General features: G+C 35.1%; 1 protein-coding gene across 3 annotated transcripts in view; it reads right to left on the bottom strand.

The window, feature by feature from the left end:
- Positions 1 to 18,790, bottom strand: part of Tgs1 (trimethylguanosine synthase 1) — a 45,012-nt gene that overhangs the window by 9,322 nt on the left and 16,900 nt on the right. For all 3 annotated transcript variants that reach the window (XM_048782904.1, XM_015485796.2, XM_048782905.1), the window contains 6 exons: positions 15,793 to 15,967; positions 13,660 to 13,957; positions 11,505 to 11,660; positions 9,295 to 9,438; positions 5,504 to 5,720; positions 4,797 to 4,875 (listed from right to left, as the gene is read on the bottom strand). In XM_048782904.1, the coding sequence (XP_048638861.1) occupies positions 4,797 to 4,875; positions 5,504 to 5,720; positions 9,295 to 9,438; positions 11,505 to 11,660; positions 13,660 to 13,957; positions 15,793 to 15,967 (1,069 nt within the window). The remainder of the gene's footprint in view (positions 1 to 4,796; positions 4,876 to 5,503; positions 5,721 to 9,294; positions 9,439 to 11,504; positions 11,661 to 13,659; positions 13,958 to 15,792; positions 15,968 to 18,790) is intronic.

Here is an 18,790-nt window from a genome sequence, read left to right as displayed (position 1 = left end):
TGCAGCCTTAAATTCCCTGCTACATGTCCCCCCCCCCCAAAAAAAAACCCTTTTGATGTTAAAATCTAGATAATAAATGTGCTGAGTTGGTTCTGGGTAGTTCTGCATCCCTCATCAGGGGATGAAGAGCCACCAGTCCCCAGCTTTTTCTTTCTTTGTGTGTCTGTCTTTTCTCTATTCCCCCATTGCCCCTTGCTGGTTTCTGAATTAACAGCTGGTGCAGGTCATGGCATTTCCCTTTGTCATTAATTTTTAATTCTCTGTTGTCTTTCTCACCTTTAAGAAGGAATGGACCAGAGCTGATTCTGCAGAAATTCTTTTATAATTCCCCTTGCTTCTCTTGTCACCTCAAATTCTAATGACTGTCCCAATCTCTTGGTGAGCTACTCTTGTGACAAGAGATGAACCTGTTTCTTTTTAGCAATGAATACTGTGTCTGTGGGAGACAGCAAGGTATTAAGGTGCTGACTATGCCATTATGTGGCAGGATAGCTAGGCAAACTTTCCTAGTTTACTCACCAATAAAATCAGGTTGATAACTTGACATAAATACTCCAAAGTGTTATAATAAGTCAATGACATGTTCAGGAGAACTCTATGGATCTTAAGTATCCACTTACCCAAGAAGCATTCATTAAACTTCTATGCCGTAAATGTATCATGGTTTGAATATGAGGAGTTCCTGCAAAGCTTCTGTATTAATACAAGAACATTCAGAGGCCACACTATGAAACTGGAGAGCTGTAACCTAACCAGTCCATCCTAGTCTGAATGGACTGAGTGGTAACTGTAAGCAGGTGGGGGCACGGCTGGAGGAGGTGCACTGGGGGAGTGCTCTGAAATGGTTCAGAGTCCTTGTTCCTTCTCCCATCTCTCTGCTTTCTGGCTGCCATGAACGGAGCAGCTACTCTATACCATGAGGTTCTGCCTTACCTAGAGCCCAGAGCAATTGACTATAGCGGGGCTGGCCATGGACTGATTCTCTGCATCCATGAGCAAAATAACTTTCCCCTCCTCCAAGTTGTTATCATCAGGTATTTTGGTCACAGCAACACAAAGCTGACTAACACAATATGTATACAATGCAGTGTATTGTTAGTTTAGTAGCATGAACACATCTCTGTGTGCTCTTGAGTTGTAAAAGCAAGCTATTTTGAGGTTCACCTGTTTTAGAGACTACAATTCCTATAAGTACAAACTCAATCCAGTCTTTAGGCCTCTTCCTATTCTGTCATGCTTCTGGTTCCTAAACCTGGACTAAGGGTCCTTCATCTGTTGGAATGACTTTATAGTACTTACCTTATGGATACAGCTTTAGCTACACAAGAATGTTACCATTAGATCAGATTTCCACAGTATTAATTTAATTCAGAACATTTTGATATTAATTTTTTATTAATTCTACCTCTAAATAAAATACCATTAAGGCCTTAATTTTCCATTTATGAAATAAGCGGATACTATAGTAACTTAAAACTAAAATAATATTTGTAAATAAAACAGTGGTAAATATTTACCATATTTAGTCAAAACTATTAGAAAATGCTAATGAGCTAAATTTAGTTATATTTAAAATATTTCCCAAATAACAATGTTATCTAATAAATTCTCTTATTTATAAATAGTTTGTTATTCAAATGCATACAACTCTATTCTTCCATATTTTAGATATGTTACCCATAAATGAGTACCTCATTCCTATCTATCTACCTACCTATCTATCTACAAATCAGCCAACCAATGATTGAAAATAAACGAATAGAGGCTAGAGTTTTAGCTCAGTAGTAGAATGTCCCTGGGTCTATGTACCACCTCAAAACAAACAAACTAGAAGTGTGATCAATGCTACAATTAAGATTTTTTTTCCCTCTTGCAGACATTATGAAATAAAATTTATTTAATTTTTCTGATGTTGGCAACTGAACCCAGGGCCTTGTACATGCTAAGCATGTGATCTACCAGTCAGCCCTCTCTGGAATAAAATCTAAAAAAAAGTCTAGTGAATTCTGCCAACTAGAAAGATGAGATAGATATCCTGACTAAATCTAACATCAATTTCTATACTTAAAGCTACAACTCAAACAACTGTATAATGTTCTACCTAAACATGTTAATTTGCAATTGTTTCCCCAATTTATGAGTAAATGAAATAAATGGGGTCTTGGCTCAAGTGTTAATAGAATGAATGTTTAAAGAAGCCAAGAAAGGGGGCTAGAATTGTGGCTCAGAGGTAGAGCGCTCGCCTAGCATGTGTGAAGCATTGGGTTCGATCCTTAGCACCACATAAAAAATAAAATATTGTGTCTACCTATAACTACAAAAATATATATATGTATATAAATAAAAAGAAGCCAAGGAAGGTGGGGTGTGTTAGATAAGGAACAAGAATCATTTGATGGAGGGGCTTCAGTTATTTTTTAACACAATTCTTATGGATGCTGCTCAATGTTACCTTGTTCTCTGTATTGGTATGAACAGAAAAATCCAAGTGACTTAATTTCTACTGAAAAGTACAGATGACATCACTTTTATAAACGTATGTATTTTTGTTATAAAATCAAAAAAGGATAAGAAGCGACCACATCCAATGGACCAGGGGCCCTCCTCTAATTACCCCAATGCCTAGCTAAAAGACAAGACTATAATTTATGTTAGAGATTCCACCCACAGGGATTTCACAGGAAGGTGGTGTTTGCTTCCACTGAAGCATAACCAATCTAGTCTGCTCTCAAAGGTCTTTCTCTGAATAGATTTACTATTTAAAAAAGAATCTTTACATATTTGCAAAGCATAGTAGATCCAAAATTGGAAAATGGCTGGAATTCTACAGCTGTCAAAGGAATGAAATAAAAGAAAACAAAACAAGATACAAACATAAGTTCCTTGAATGCAATCTAAGATGAGCTTCCAGGTTTTAACAGCAATTGCAGAGAGTGAGATATACCTTATATCCAAAGTGCCTCTCACAAAAATATTATCTAAATTATCCAATCTTAGGTTTAATAGTGTGAGTTTGGCTAACAAGGGCTGTGTGACCTGTAATAGGGGACCTAGAAAAATATTTCACTGGATTCAGAGAAAAATCACCATCATCTACATGGAAAGGTTTCAAGACAAGCTGCAATATATTCAGTTCAGTTCGTATCCAGTTTAGGATAATATAATGGTATGCAAAGTATAATCTCCCAATTGTTCTTTATAGACATTTCTATGGGAAAAATGCTGCAGATTCATAAACTTTGGGAACACAGTTCATTTGTAAATTCACGTTGTTTTGACGTTTTAAATGTCCCTCTAACAAAAAAGTTAACTTCTTTGTAACTGATTTCTTTCGATCTTGTAGTGCTCTCTCTCTCACTTAAAGTATCTCACGTGGTGAATTTTCTGTTTTAAGAAAAAGTTCATTTCCTACTGTAATTTGATCTAAATTCAATACCAAACAAAATAGTGTACTCATAATCAGTTTCTTTTATTATTTTCTGGTGTCATTACTCCCTCTAGAGGTAGAAAGCATGAATGTGCCACAAACCCTAATTCTGGCAGGTTTTCAAAGAAAGCCAAAAACAGAATTAAGAAAAAAGTTAACTTTATCTTTGTGGAAATGTTCATTCAACTAGAAAAAAATTTAATCACTGAGACTTTTGTGCTAAACAGTAAGTTTACTAGTATTTATTCACATACTCAAATAAGCCTATTTTTATGTAATATAAAAATCACAGTAAAGCCCAGCAAAGACCATATGGTCTTTTATGAGACAGTTATTAAACATAATGCTTACATGTGAGAAAAATAAATTGGAATCAGTAAGCTTAGCCTTATCTGGAAGTCTAGGAAGCAGCCGAGCCTTCTGAGTGGCAGATAACAGATGTAATATCAAGTGATATTAAAAAAATCTCATGATCCCAAGGGATGTGCGGTCTTTTTCTTATCATTGGTATAACATACTATTTTGGAAGGCTTAATGTTTAGGCAAAATGTGTCATAAATAAATGAGAGCAAGATCAAATTTTGCATCCTTCTAACTCAGAGCAAGAGCTCAGACTGTTAATTTCATTTTTTTCTTCTTTTAACCCAGAGAATCTAAACTGTTGATTGCATTATAATCACTTGGTGGAGGGGGGGGGGGCTTTAAAAGATTTATACTTAGTCTTCATCCTAGAAAATAAATAAAAAAGAATTTTTCCCAGTGGATCAGAGTATCATTGGCTTTGAAGAGCTACTTAGCTGAAACTATAAAACTCTAAGACATGACACTGAAAGCATAGATAACACATACATATAAAATAAACAGGACATATAACAAAATGCCAGAAAAATATAAAGAAGAAAAATGGATGGCCCAGAAAAAGGAAAAAGTGGTGGAAACACTATTGAAGAAATAATGGAAATAGTTTTTCCTGACCAAATTAAAGTTTCTGTCTATCTATAACTTTGGTTATGTTATTATTTGTAGAAATATTTAAAACCTGTATTTTCAAGGCAGGTTTCAGTAAAGGTAGACCTTGGCTACTTTAGCCGAGCAGCATATGAAACTCAAGACATTCCACCTTTCTTTCAACACAGCTTTATGAAAAGACTGGTGTGCTTTATTTGTGTTTGACATCAGAAGTCAGGGAGATGAAGATCAAATGGACATAGACTCAACGGTTATACACTTCCATTTGTTACTAACAGTCAGCAAGCAAAGAATTTCTCATAAATGGGTTCTCTGATAAGGAAACATTCTACATCTTTTTCTGCCCTTCTTTGTAAAAATTCAACGAGAGGCTCACAGAAATTCTTTAGTAATGGCTTACCTGGTCAATGTCAGCATTTCTTGGAAGAAAATAAACAATATTATTAGTGATCTTCTGGGAAAGTCTGAAAATTTCAAAGGTGGAAAGCAGTTAAGGAAAAAAAGTAAAATTAACTTTTGGTCAGAAATAGATTGTCTTTACTTATAAGCCAAATGTATTTTGGCATGTGACAAAATGGCACAAGTTTAAATTTCCTCTAATGGAATCTAAAAGAATACAAGATCTTATAGTTCAGCAGCATACTGTTCCTGATAAGAGAGATTACAAGTAAAACTTATAAGAAAAAAGAATTCTAAATAGAAAAACACAATACCACCTCTCACCAGTAAAGAAAAAGGTCAAGATACATAGCAAATTAGCTCAACTTAGAGGGAGATGAAGAAAAGTTATTGGATAGTCACCCATGGACTCAAGCAATAAGTTTTGAGGAAATTCTGACTTTCCAGACGATAATCTCAAAAAATTAGAATATTCTAGTTCTTACTGAAAATTGATAAAATTGGATAGTTACCAAGAGAAAAGGTATTTGCTATTACATTTAGAGTCCAACAAACATACATAATTTTTATGTATATTTTTGTGTCAAACTGGAATCTACTAAATGCTATTAGGTAATATCTTTCTTTACCAGTTTCCCTCTCCCTTATCTACCCCCTCATCCGCTCCAAGTACTGTCTGAATAAGCTCTCAGAACTTCCAAAGGATATCCATCGGGAGACATCATTGTCCTAATGTCAAAGGTCTCTGCAGTGGCATAGTCTGGGCCTCCCCAAGGTGGGCTAAGGAACACAACATCAGCCTTTAAACAAGGAGCCAGTAGCATGAAATCTCCACAGATGAACTCTATCTTATCTGCTATTCCATAAACTTCTGCATTATTACGAGCAAGATCAATCTTAACTGGGTCAATATCAATGGCAATCACTAAAAATGAGAAAAGAAAAGAATAAGTCAGTTGACACTGTTTATTATATGGGAGAGTTCATTTTTCTAATAGCTTGCTTCGTATAAGAACCATTCTTAAAGTCTAATAGACAAGAGGCTATATATACCAGAGATAGAGATTTTTCCAGAGATACAGATTTCAGTTAAATTTTCTAATTCAAATTAGAAAGATTCAATTGCAGTTATACCAAAAAAATGTGACCAGGTTTCAAAACTACCTCACTCAGCCAGCTTCACTTAAGCCAAGAGGCAATAACTACCTCAAAGTATCTACTGAATGCCAAACATGTGGCTAGTCTTTGCTGTGCTAGTAGCAAAATCCTGCAAAGCTCACTGCCTGCAAGTGAAGTCTTAAGTTATATTTCAGAAAAGACAAATTTCTTCAAAATGAAGCAATGTCCAAATAAAGACAAATTTTATCACTTCTCGGAAAAGTAAAAGATCTATTTTTACAAACTATAGAGCCAAGTTATGAATAAGAAATAAAAAACACCTGTTGATGTTTTCACCAACACATTTTAGGTAGAGGGAACAAACAATATTATGTTTTCACCAATGAATGGGCTTTCATTTAATTTATATGCAATTTCATAATCAGAAATGCAAACATAAGTTAATTTTAGCCCACTCATGTCTTCCAGTGAATTATTCCAGTGTACCTGTAAGTGTACCACTGTGTTCTACACATGAAAGGACTAAGTGGAACCCTGGTATCTAAAGCAAGGTTATCAGGGAAATGTAGTTGTTTTCCAGAAAATTTGTTACCACTGTTGAGAAATAATTAAATTACTTGAACAACTAACGAATACAAGCACCAATTCTAATACACGTTGCAAAACTTGGCGTATACAATGCTGTTTTACTATTCTAAATAAACTAATATTCACATTTATGAGAAAAGCTTTTCAGTTATTCAATCTGCTACTTTTATAGTGGAGAGACAGATGGAAAAACATGCTGACAATACTAAAAATTCAAATAAAGAAAAAAGATGACTTTCAGTGTCAGATTTATTCAGCATACTGTTTTCATCTATATTTATTTGAGGCAACCTTTGTTTTTAAGCCTAACAGAATGGAAGCACCCTTATAACATAAATGAAATGCTGACAAATATTTGCTGATACAATATAGAATTGAGCTTTCCAATAATGTCACACATTTAAAAAACTGATCAAAATAAAATGATATTAAGAATTTAGATCCTTATCACACTGTCATATTTCAACGGTTCAATCATCACACGTGGCTAGTGGCTGCCATATTGGATGATGTCAATATAAAAAGTTCTACTGGGTAGCACTAATGCTAAACTATTGCAATATAAAGGAAGAAGAAAACATACCTTTAATAACAGAAAAATGCAAAGCTTTGTGTATTCTCAAATAATTTTTTTGGGTATATGTATAACCAACTATTATCTGAGTAGAAATATATCTGGTACAAAGTGATAATGTCATTTGTATCAAAAAGTCATATGTGTGTATACACAAACACACATACATATATTATGGTAGAGAAATCAAAACAAGTGTAATTGATTATTGCATGTACATATGTATGTAAATATACACACCATCAACTACAGTGTAACTGTTCTGAATTCCCTGCTATAATTTAGTGAGTTCATTCAGCCTAGGGGGAATATCTTAAGTAGCACTCACAGAGCATCTGTGAGCAATTGCTTTTGGTTTGGGGAACAGGTCATCAGGTACCACCATTCAGGACATGCTGGAGGGTTCCTGAATTTTGAGTCCCACATGCTGCCATAGCAAAGGTCAAGTTGTGACAGCACTGGGAAGGACCAGTGTTTGTCTCCTTTTGTTCTCAGAGACTGGCAATCTTTAAGGTAAACAATTAAATGACACCAAGGGGCTGGGAAAAGAGCTGGCCTGTGAGAACATGGAAGAAGTAGTCTCCCATTAGCTTGGGACCCACATTAGATATCTTCTTTTATCAAATGTGTCCTAAGCTACAAAAAGTCTTGTCAAGAGATCTCTGCTTGCTGAAGCACAAATCTACTATATGCAGTGTATTCATAAATTTTAAGAAAATCTCAAATCTGTTTGCTGCTTTATTGGGGAAAGACAATATAATTATTATGTTGTGATATAATGCTAAAACAAAGATAAATTTTAGAGCTTTTGACTATTTATTGATTTGAGCTCACAAGAAGGACTTATTTGGCAAAGTTTGAGAAGAATTCAGTAAAAAACAAGAAAAATAATCACTATTCTGGTAAATATGAAAACAGCTTTTGTTTAGGCAGTTAGACCATATAAAATAACCAATGTTTTGCCTGAGGCATAGGAGTAACTGAATAGAGGACAGTTTGTTAGCTCTGTTCTTTTTTTAAAATATTTAAACCCAATGGCAAGGTTAACTTCATCATTTTCTAACTTTCATATACATTTCCAGAATCATATTATAATGAAAACTGTCAATGACATATGTAATATGAAGATACTGGAAAATAAATATGCATCTTCAGAGCATGACCAGACAATGAATGTCTTTAAAATATGACATTATATAACATTTAAAAAAGAATTCAGAAAAAAAGGGACATCAGAGTCAAAAAACCCCCAAAACAAATAAAAACCTTTGTTTCCCCACTTAGCTATGTAAGTTTGGGCAGAACATTCCATTTCTTTTCTTGTACTGAGGATTGAATCTGGGGCCTCATGTATACTAGGTGAGCACTCTGTCACTTAACTACATTCCCAGCCCTTTTCATTTTATTTTGAGATAGGGTCTTACTAAGTTGCCCTGGCTGGCCTGAAACTTGCAAACCTCCTGCCTCAGCCCCTCGAGTAGCTGGGATTATAAACCTGTGCTACCAAGCTCAACTACAGATTATTAGCCACAACAGGAATTGAACCCATGACATTGGTGTTATGAGCATCATGCCCTAACAAATTGAGCTAATCAGCCATTTGTACCATTTCTTAAAAGTCTTTTCTCTACTTGCCATAGTTACTGGCAGATATATAGTAAAGGAGATTTTCCTTTTGATTCCAAAGTCAAGCAACAGTGACAATGACATAATATTTAAAAGATTTTTAAAGTCTTACGATGTAAAAGCTGAAAGACCATCCCAATTCAACATCTCTTTTAATTTAAGGTGAAATAATGCCCATTATAGTTATGAAGATAGTGAGTGGCAAAGTTGGGATTACCTGTCTACTGTTCTTTTCTTCTAAAGAACCATTTTGTATTTTTTTGGTTTTATAGAATGTTATGATCTTGGCTCCAGCAATTAGTAGTTGTGTCTGTATAATCTTATACAATGTACTTCATCTCTGTATGTCTCAGTTTATCTACAAAATGCAGATAATGAAAGACATACTCCACAAGATTGTTGACTAAATAAATTAATACATATTAAGTACCTATACCAATGTGATAAAACATGAATATTTAATACATGCTAATTACTTAAAATATTTGGTATTAAATTATCAATTATATATTAAATCTCAAAGATAGGCTGAAGCAAAATTGAACATTTTCTGAATGAACTGAAAATAAAATACTTAATTTTAGCTAATTACCTCTTTTTCCTGTTAAGGCAAACTGAATGGTATTTCCTCCAACTCCACAGAATGCATCTACTATAATGTCACTTGTGAAGGACTGACTGACGCGGCCAGCAATATGTTCAGCAATCTTCTCAGGTGTAACTGAAAACCAGCCCTCTGCAAAGGAAGAGTATTTTTATTAAGATGTTGAATTTTTAAGAAACCAAGACAAGCATAAACACAGCAAATATTGCTTACTTTTTTTTTGCATGCTAGGTATTGAACTCAGGGGCATTTGACCACAGAGCCACATCCCCAGTCCTATTTTGTATTTTATTTAGAGACAGGTTCTCACTGAGTTGCTTAGTGCCTTGCTTTTGCTGAGGCTGGCTTTAAACTCGAGATCCTCCTGCCTCAGCCTCCCAAGCTGCTGGGATTATAGGCGTGCGCCACTGCACCCAGAAACACAAATTATATACTTTAAAAAAGCTTAGTTTCCCTTTTCAAAAAATTATAAATTATCTACTTTTAATGAAAAGCTCTAAAGCTTGTAAAAAAGAAGCAATACCATTTCCAGTCTTAATTTCTACACATGCAAACACCCCAATTTTAACCTGATTCTTCAGTAATATACCCCCATCTCTCCCAAAACTGTATAAACTTCAATTTTATGTTTGAGGCATTAATTACTACTTATCAACTATGGGAAATGCAAAGTCAGGCGTTCTAATTGTCTAGCTCCCTACATTCAACTGTATTTCCCAATTATTTTATTCCTAATGAAGAAGCAGTGACCCAGATTTGTACTGGACACTTTGGAAAATTTGCATGTTTATAAGGGTTAGAAAAAGCAAGGAGCTGGCCAGAAGTACAGAGGAATAACAGAACCCTCATCAATTTCAGAAATCAGGTCCTGTGCCCACACTGAAATAAAGATAACATTGCTCTCTTCACCCAGCAGAAAAAATTTGCATTTATCAGAAACATATTTATCTGAACAAAATGATCTGTCAACTTCTTGTTCCCTTTCCTTACCAAAATCTTAAGTAGATCCTCATCACTGGAAGAATAAGAATAATCCATTTATAGAATTTCAAGATTTTCCCCAGTCTTAATTCTCCTAACAAACTCATATACTTTTCTCAATACACAATATTTTGTGATTTTTAGAAGTTCACAGAACCCCTGAAATTCCACCATACATCAAGAACCCCCGAGTTAATAAAGACCAATATGGGGGCTGGGGTTGTGGCTCAGGGGTACAGTGCTTGCCTAGCACCATATTAAAAAAAATAAAGACATTGTGTCCATCTACAACTAAAAATATTTAAAAAAAATAATAATAAAGACCAATATGTAGGACACCCCAATATGAAACCCATCAGTTTGCCAAATCTAGGTAAATGTTAAAGATTAAAATGGAAAGCTCAATAAGTTTTTGGTATTAATTAATTAAATCACAACTTTCTGCATTAATTATTTCTTCATCAGATGTTCTTTTTTTGGGGGGGAGGGGTTAACTGGGGATTGAACCTAGGGTGCTTTACCACTGAGCTATATCACCAGTCTTTTTTACTTTTAAGTTTGAGAGGGTCTAAGTTGCTGAAACTGGTCTTAAACTTGTTCTGCCTCAGTTTACCAAACTTCTGGGATTAAAGGAATGTACCAGTGCATCGGCTTTCATCAAATGTTCTTTGAATAAACTATCAGTTACTTTTGCCACATATCCTAAGAAAGTTACAAATACAAAATAAACCTGAATTAGAAGTGTCTCTGTGTGTATCCCCAAATTGAGGGACATTTTATAAAATAACTGGCCACCAACCCTTTTGAAAAATGTCAAAGTTGGCCAAAGTGTAGGTTAGTGTAGAGCACTTGCCTAATATTTGCAAGGCCCTGGGTTAGATCCCCAGCACTGGTGGGGAGGAAGAAAAAAGCAATTATTCTAGAAGAAGAAAAAATTCCATAAAAATGCATAGGATGATTAATGAAATGAGGCTAAAGACTATAAAAATTTTTAAATACTGCTATTCTTAGGAAAAACAAGTACAAAGTAAAGGGTAGTGTGGCATGATGTGTACAACTGAATATAAAAAAGACATACAAAGAGAAAGATGTTTAATAAATGTTGAAAATGGATGACTGGGCAAAATTCTGACATGAAAATTCTGTTTATTCTTGAAACTTTTTTGTAAATTTGAAGTGGTTTCTAAATAAAGTCAAAAAATGCATATATACTTTACCTCTGTCCAACTTAATCCCATCATCAAAACGGGAGAATAGCCTGTATCTCTGGGCCCAGTATTTTGCCAGCTCAGGAACAGCAGCTATCTCAGGAGGTAGACCATTTACCTTTCTATTCTTGTTTTTACTCTTCTTCTTCTTTTTTTTAATTTCAGCTAAAATAAAATACAAAAAATAGAGCTGCTCACTATGCACATAGAAAACTACAGGGCAACTTATCTAGAAGGGTAACCCTATGAAATAATCACAATTTTGGACCACTGTCACATCATACCACAAGTGGAAAATTCCATGTCCTTCCCCATGTGACCAGTTGCAGTCAAAACTCAAGTCACACTAAAAAAAAAAAATACTGTATAAAATTACCTTCAGGTTATGTATATAAGATGTATACGAAACAAATTCATATGGGAATTTTTGTTAGGACTTGAGTCCTATCCACCAAGATCTCATTATACATATATAAATATTCTCAAATCTGAAACCTGAAATACTTTTGGCTTCAAGCATTTCAGATTAGGGATACTCAACCTGTATACAAAAGCACTTTTATAGGTATAAAAGTTATTACTTCTGTTAGCCACAGTACTGCTTCAGTTGGCAAATTATAGAAATGCAAACATTTCTCTTTACTTCTTTAAAATGAGATCTTATAAGGGCCGAATAAGCTCTAGTTTTGGCCCTATCAATCTTAGAAGACATAAGACATCTGAATAATTGAAACATGGGTCACTAGTTCTATTACATAGAAAAGGATCTCATGCATTCACAGACTAATGAGAGCCTTTCTCATACAAATGATTACTAGTTTAATTATTTGGTTTCAGTCCTGAGCAGATTAGAAGCAGAAATTCTGCAAAGTAGAAAGAAGAGAGTGCTGTCACAGTTTAGTGTAAGAACAAGAGATTACAGCTGGTGAAGGATAAAACTAGTACATTTGAATGGCCCTCAAAGACAGGACTGTGTCTTAATGATCACTAGATCACTGGAAACAGCAAAAAGGTCAGTAGCAGAGCATGATGCTCTTTAACAGAAGGTATAAGGACAATTTGGGTGGAATAATTCTTTGTTATATAAGACTATCTCATAACACGAACTTGAGTACAAAGGCCAGAATTCCAGACAGCATCAATCAACATCTTCCAAATTCCCCTGTGAAGGTGGTAACACTCACTTAAGAACTATCAGCATTATGAAAACTGTTGCTTTCATAGAAGCAGGCTAGTGTAGGAAAAAGGGACTTAGGCAACAGAGAACTTGGGCACTGAGTTCTAGCTATGTTACTTACTTAGGCTAATTTCTTAATTTCTCTGAGTTTTACTTTCCAAATTTATAGAATTGAAAATAAATAACCTACCTCTTTGGGCTACCTTGCAGGTTAAGTAAGAATAAAGCATAAAAAAGCGTTTCAGAAATATGCAAGTGTCACATGGACATTAGTTGTTATAACATTGGTAATCAAGAAAATTAAGAAAGAGATGATGTAGGGTCATAATACATACAGTTGTTTTGCAAGGACAAGTCTAAAATAAGTCATTGAAAAGCTGAATATTGTATCAAATGAAAATGTCTACCTTATAAAAAAGTCATTCCATGGATATAATTATTTTTAATTATAAGAGAACTTTTACTACAAAAATTCAAACAATATAGAACATAAAGTAAAAATGCTATTGTTTTCCATTCAGCAGAGGTACTACCATGAATATCTTATGTTCATGTACTGGCAAGGAAACAAACAACCACCATTAACCACACTTAAAGAAAGTAAAAAAAACAAACAAAAACACCAAAATATCAAAAATAAAACCTAAGCTATTCAAAATTTCAGGAAGGATGGGCCATCTTCAGCCCATACAACAGAGGTGGCAGAGACCATGGTCAATGGCAGATGTGGTCTTCAGATGCAGTTTTCCCTTTGATTTTATTGTTTTTTCTTAGGTGATAGAGTGAAGAGTATTAAGAGAGTGAGAGAGTGAAGGGTGTCAAATCTTAGCCAATATACTTAATATGCTCTCTTTCCACTTAAAATTAAACAGCAGTAGATTCTGAGGTATAAATGATTGAAAAGAATCATTTAAGAAAATACAAATTAGAGAAAAAAAAATGTACTTATTGAAATCTACCAGCAAGTTGAAACATATTTACTCTTACCTTCAGTTTCTACCTGGGGAGAGTCTGATATTTCTTGAGTAATGCAATCCTGCTTTTCTGGCATAGATGCTACCAAACTGTCTCCTTCATTCTTTTCTGTTTCAAGTTCACTGGCTGAAGACACAGTCTGACACTTTTCAGGTTCTAGATTCTCTGGGTCATCAGCTTTACTAATAGACATGTCTTGATCCTCTGAATCAGTACTGGTGCAAGTGTCTTGCACATTATCATGTGAAGATGACTCCTGCAATGCTTCCACAACCATTGGTTCATTAACCCATTTTAGAAATTTTTCTACCTGAAAATTTAAGATTATCACCATAAATATGAGTTAATACTAAACAGAATCTTCTCATCAGTTGCCATATGTGACTTGACTGACAAACTATCTCTTAATTATGAGCTCTGGGGCTGGGGCTGTGGCTCAAGCGGTAGCACGCTCGCCTGGCATGCGTGTGGTCCGGGTTCGATCCTCAGCACCACATACAAACAGGGATGTTGTGTCTGCCGAAAACTAAAAAATAAATACTAAAAAATTCTCTCTCTCTTTAAAAAAAAAAAAAAATTATGAGCTCTAAGAAATTATTGCATCATGGAAGCTAATGTAAGTAATTCTTGGATAACTGGAGTTTATCTTGGCATTCCCTGATCTTATTAAAAAGATTTCTTAAAAATCAAGGAAAATACTGAATACTTTGTGCTATAAGTTGACACTAAGGGGATAAAGCCAAACTGTTTCAGTAGTAGCTTTTCATAACAGCTCCTAACAATATAGCTGTGCTATGATATTATCATTACAAATGATACATAATGTTGAATCATTAATTTTAGTCTTTTTCAAGTTGTACAGTGTCTTCTGCAATGGCCAACCTACAATCTATGTTACTGTTATGTGACATTAAATAAGCATTCTGAAAAATTTAGTTCCAATTTGTCTTCAAAAATAAAAGCAGTGTTACAGAAAGAATGAGCACCGTCTTAAGAAAACAGCAGAGCCCGTAAAATAAGTAGCAATAAAGTACGGTTATTCATTGAAATGTTAACAAGGCCCAAAATTAGACAACAGACTTCCTTATATCTTCTGTAACAAGAATATTCTTCATATCAGGCCTTCATGACCTTCATAAGACTTCATGAGAATGACAGTGGTAGATGTATGATGGGTAAAAGCCTAGAATATTCCTGAGGGAAATCTGCCTATGCTTAGTCAGAAATCCAGAGACACAGCAGCCACACTTCTGCTCTCATTTATAGATGAACATAGGGGACTACCACATCCAACATACTACAAAAAGTCCTACAGGATGGACTGGACTCGGCACTCTGTTTCAGAGTGCCACTAAACTATTCATAAAAATATCACCAGCAACCAACCAACCTGATGGATAATAAAAAATAAAACCAGCTATAGGTTTGTAGCCTATTTGGCACTCAAGCTGAAGTTAGATAGAATAATGTACCCTAAGGGTAAAACAAAGTCAGCATGGGGTTAGAGATTATGTTCTTGTGCCCTAAAAAATTGCTGGCAATATGACTAATACTAAGGTTCCACTGATTAGAAGGCACTTCCCCCTAGAACATAAAAGGATAAACTCATAGCACAAGCAACCTTCTAATTTTTTTTGTTTCCCAGGTATTTGGATGGTAGGTAAGGTCAAGTCTGAGAGGAGGGACATTAATATTTCAGGTTACAATGTGAATCAATAAGCCGGCCTTGAATTTTGTGCTACTGGGGTGAGCCTGTTATTATAAAGGGTGATCCACCCTCTCCAGGCGAGCTCAGAATTAAGACTTACAGGAAAAGCTGCATCGGAATTTGGATTACCAGGATCTTACTTAGTCTAGAAAGAGACATGCCCCTGTCCTTGTCTGTTACTACACAAATAAGACAATTTAACTTATTTACCTTTCTAGACACTACATTTTTATAATTTTCAAACACTTCCTTTCCATAACACCTCAAATTCCTGTTTTTCAAATCTGGTCTACACAATATAAGCCTTCTGGAAGCAAGTGGAAAAGAATTTTAGGTAGTCCTGCAGCTCATAGAAATAGGGTTTCCATTTGAATACAATTTTAAGGAGTCAAGCTCATAAAATGTGATTCTTTTTATAAAACAAAATGTATACTTACCTTGCTCAGAGCTTTGCTTTTCTTGAGAAATGGTTTTTCTGATTCTTCAGTAAAGAAGATGTGCTTGTTTTTCATCTTTATTTGTCTGCGCATGTCTAGGTACTTTGACTTACGTTTCACATTCTTATCTAGATACCTGACCTGTCGACGACTAAAATTTGGAATTTCGCCGTATCTGCAACCAGACCAAAAGAAGAGGTTCACGCACAATTTCTACAGTATTTTGTTTTTTTTTTCTTTCTCCAAAATTATAAAAACCAGCAATTCACATACAAATTGCAAAAGAGTTTGTAGACTAGATTTTATATTAATTTTAAAGACAATGTGAAACACCAAAAATGGGAACATCAACATTTCTAATGTAGAGCTGAAAGTAGAAAATTTTATAGTAGACTGCAATAAAGAAATAGCAAAGACATATATCCCTTTGTTAGGAAATTTTTTCTCAATGTGGGACAATGCCAAAGCTCTTAACATTTATCTGGACATGTTCAAATTATTTTAAGAGTAGTCACTAAATTCTTAAGCTAGATCAATCTAAGTTTACACAAAAAACAAACCCCTATTATAAAAAGTTATCAGAGCAAAATGATCTAAGCATTTGATTTTTTCCGGTTCTAAAAGATATATAGATCTGCTATGAATCTTTGACTATATCAAGTGTTACTTGACTCCCTCCTCTGACAGCTATATTATAAACTTCTTTATAATAAAAATTAATCCTACCCCTCTAAGAATTGAGTGCTTTACATAGAAGGACAACAATGAAGTTAAGCCCCAGGTATCAAAATAGCATCTGTTTTTTTTTTTTGTACAAGGGATTGAATCCAGGGGCATTTAACCACTGAGGCACATCCTCATCCCTTCTTAAAAAATTATAGTCAGGGTCTCACTGAGTTGCTCAGTGCCTCACTAAGTTGCCAAGGCTGGCTTTGAATTTGCGATCCTTCTGCCTCAGCCTCCGAACTACAGATGTGTGCCACCATGCCAGGCAACAAAAATAGATCTCTGTGAGTATATACTAAGAACTATACAATAGTTTCACAAATAAAATTACATGTGCATAGCATAGGAATTCAAAATTCATTGCACTGCTAAACTTCATGATTTTCAGCTTTAAATGAGTGTATGAACTACAACTGTCTTCAAGTACCTAAAGGGGACAACTTTAGAAACTATTTATATAGTATTAAAATTATTAACATGTACTTTTTTCCCCCTGTGGTATCGGAAATTGAAACCATGGCCTTATAAATGCTAAGTAAGTGCTGTACTAGTGAGTAATACCCCTAGCCCGTTTTTATCTTGAGAACAGGGTCTCACTAAAATACCCAGGTTGGTTGATCCTCCTGCCTCAGTCTCCTAAGTAGCTGGGATTACATGTGCTTGGCTAGCATGTACTTTTGAACTAGTTTGGAGTCAGTTTATATATCAATTGTGAGATTTTCTCCATGTTATTTTCCTCTTTTCATAATTTGCAGGTGCCCATTTGAATTTTATAAAATAGGAAAGTAGAACATAAAGTCTCAACATTTAGAAACATCAAGGACTCTGGTCTCGGCTTAAAACACTGGTGTAAACTGACATAAATAGTACATCTTTGGCCTGCCTTTTGTAATCAGTTCAGTCTTCCACTCATATAAGAGAAAACTGACCACGTTCTATTATTACCTACTCATTCATACTTCCTTGTGTTTAATGCTTGGGCATTTACTCTTGGAGAAAATTTCTGTTTCTATAGACAAATGTAGCTATCTTGTCTGTAATAGCAAAATATCAGAAACAACCCATATACCCTTCAATAGGTGAAAACAAATCAAAAGAGCTTTTGGTACATCCACAGAATGAAATACACTTCAGTAATAAATAAGAAGGAAAGAATGATTGATGCATGCAATAATCTGGAGGGGCCAAAGGCATTATACTTAGATCTGAGGAAATAACTTAGATGTTGCTGATCAGGATGGTGAATTCAACACAATTAGGCAAATGTTCTGTACATCAGCAAGGAGGCTGTCTTTGGTATTGCTGAAGGAGAAAAACAAGGGGCAGAGTATGTATAGTATGGTCTTTTGTGTTTTATAAAAAGGGAAGTAACATGTAGTTAGGCATAAAACCATACACAAGTAAATTTGGAAGGAGATATGCCAAACTCTTTAAACACTGCCTACCTCTGGGAATGATTTGGGGGAAAAAAAAAAAAAAGACTTTTTAACTTTTTTTTTTACAGGAATTGAACTCAGGGGCACTTAACCACTGAGCCACATCTCCAGCCCTTTTTTGTATTTTATTTAGAGACAGGGTCTCACTGAGGTGTTTAGGGCCTCACTAAGTTGCTGAGGCTGTGAGGCTGGCTTTGAAAGTGTGATTCTCCTGCCATAGCCTCCCGAGTAGCTAGGATTACAGGCATGCAACACCTGCAATACCGAGCCTTGAGTTTTACTACTTTTATAATAAGAAAAAAGGTTAATGTAGAAATGAATTTTTCATGCCATGTTTGCTGGGTCGCCAGATGTACAGTGGAGTAGATAGGTGAGATAGATACTAGGTGAAAACCAAGAGCTGGGCTTAAATCTTCCTCCAGTAAATGATGGATCTTGGCCAAGTCAAAACCTTTAGGAGTGGGGTGTGGTGGCACATGTCTGTAATCCAGCGGCTCCAGAGGCTGAGGCAGGAGAATCCTGAGTTCAAAGCCAGCCTCAGCAAAAGCCAGACACTGAGCAACTCAGCAAGAACCCTGTCTCTAAATGAAATACAAAAACGGGGCTGGGGATGTGGCTCAATGGTCTAGTGTCTCTGAGTTAAATCACCGGTACCCACCCAAAACAAAACAAAACACCACCTTTAAACTGCACGTTTCATCTATGAAATGGAACAACACTGGACTACTAGGAAGAGCAACTGAATTAACACAGTGAATACATCAAAGGTACAGTGATATCTCTACTGCAATTCTTGTTAACAAGAAAAGTTAGTGTTTTAATTCTAGCATCTCAAA

Source organism: Marmota marmota, unplaced genomic scaffold, assembly GCF_001458135.2.
Source record: "Marmota marmota marmota unplaced genomic scaffold, marMar, whole genome shotgun sequence".
Classification (NCBI taxonomy): Eukaryota; Metazoa; Chordata; class Mammalia; order Rodentia; family Sciuridae; genus Marmota; species Marmota marmota.
This window is presented reverse-complemented; position numbering and strand designations above follow the sequence as displayed.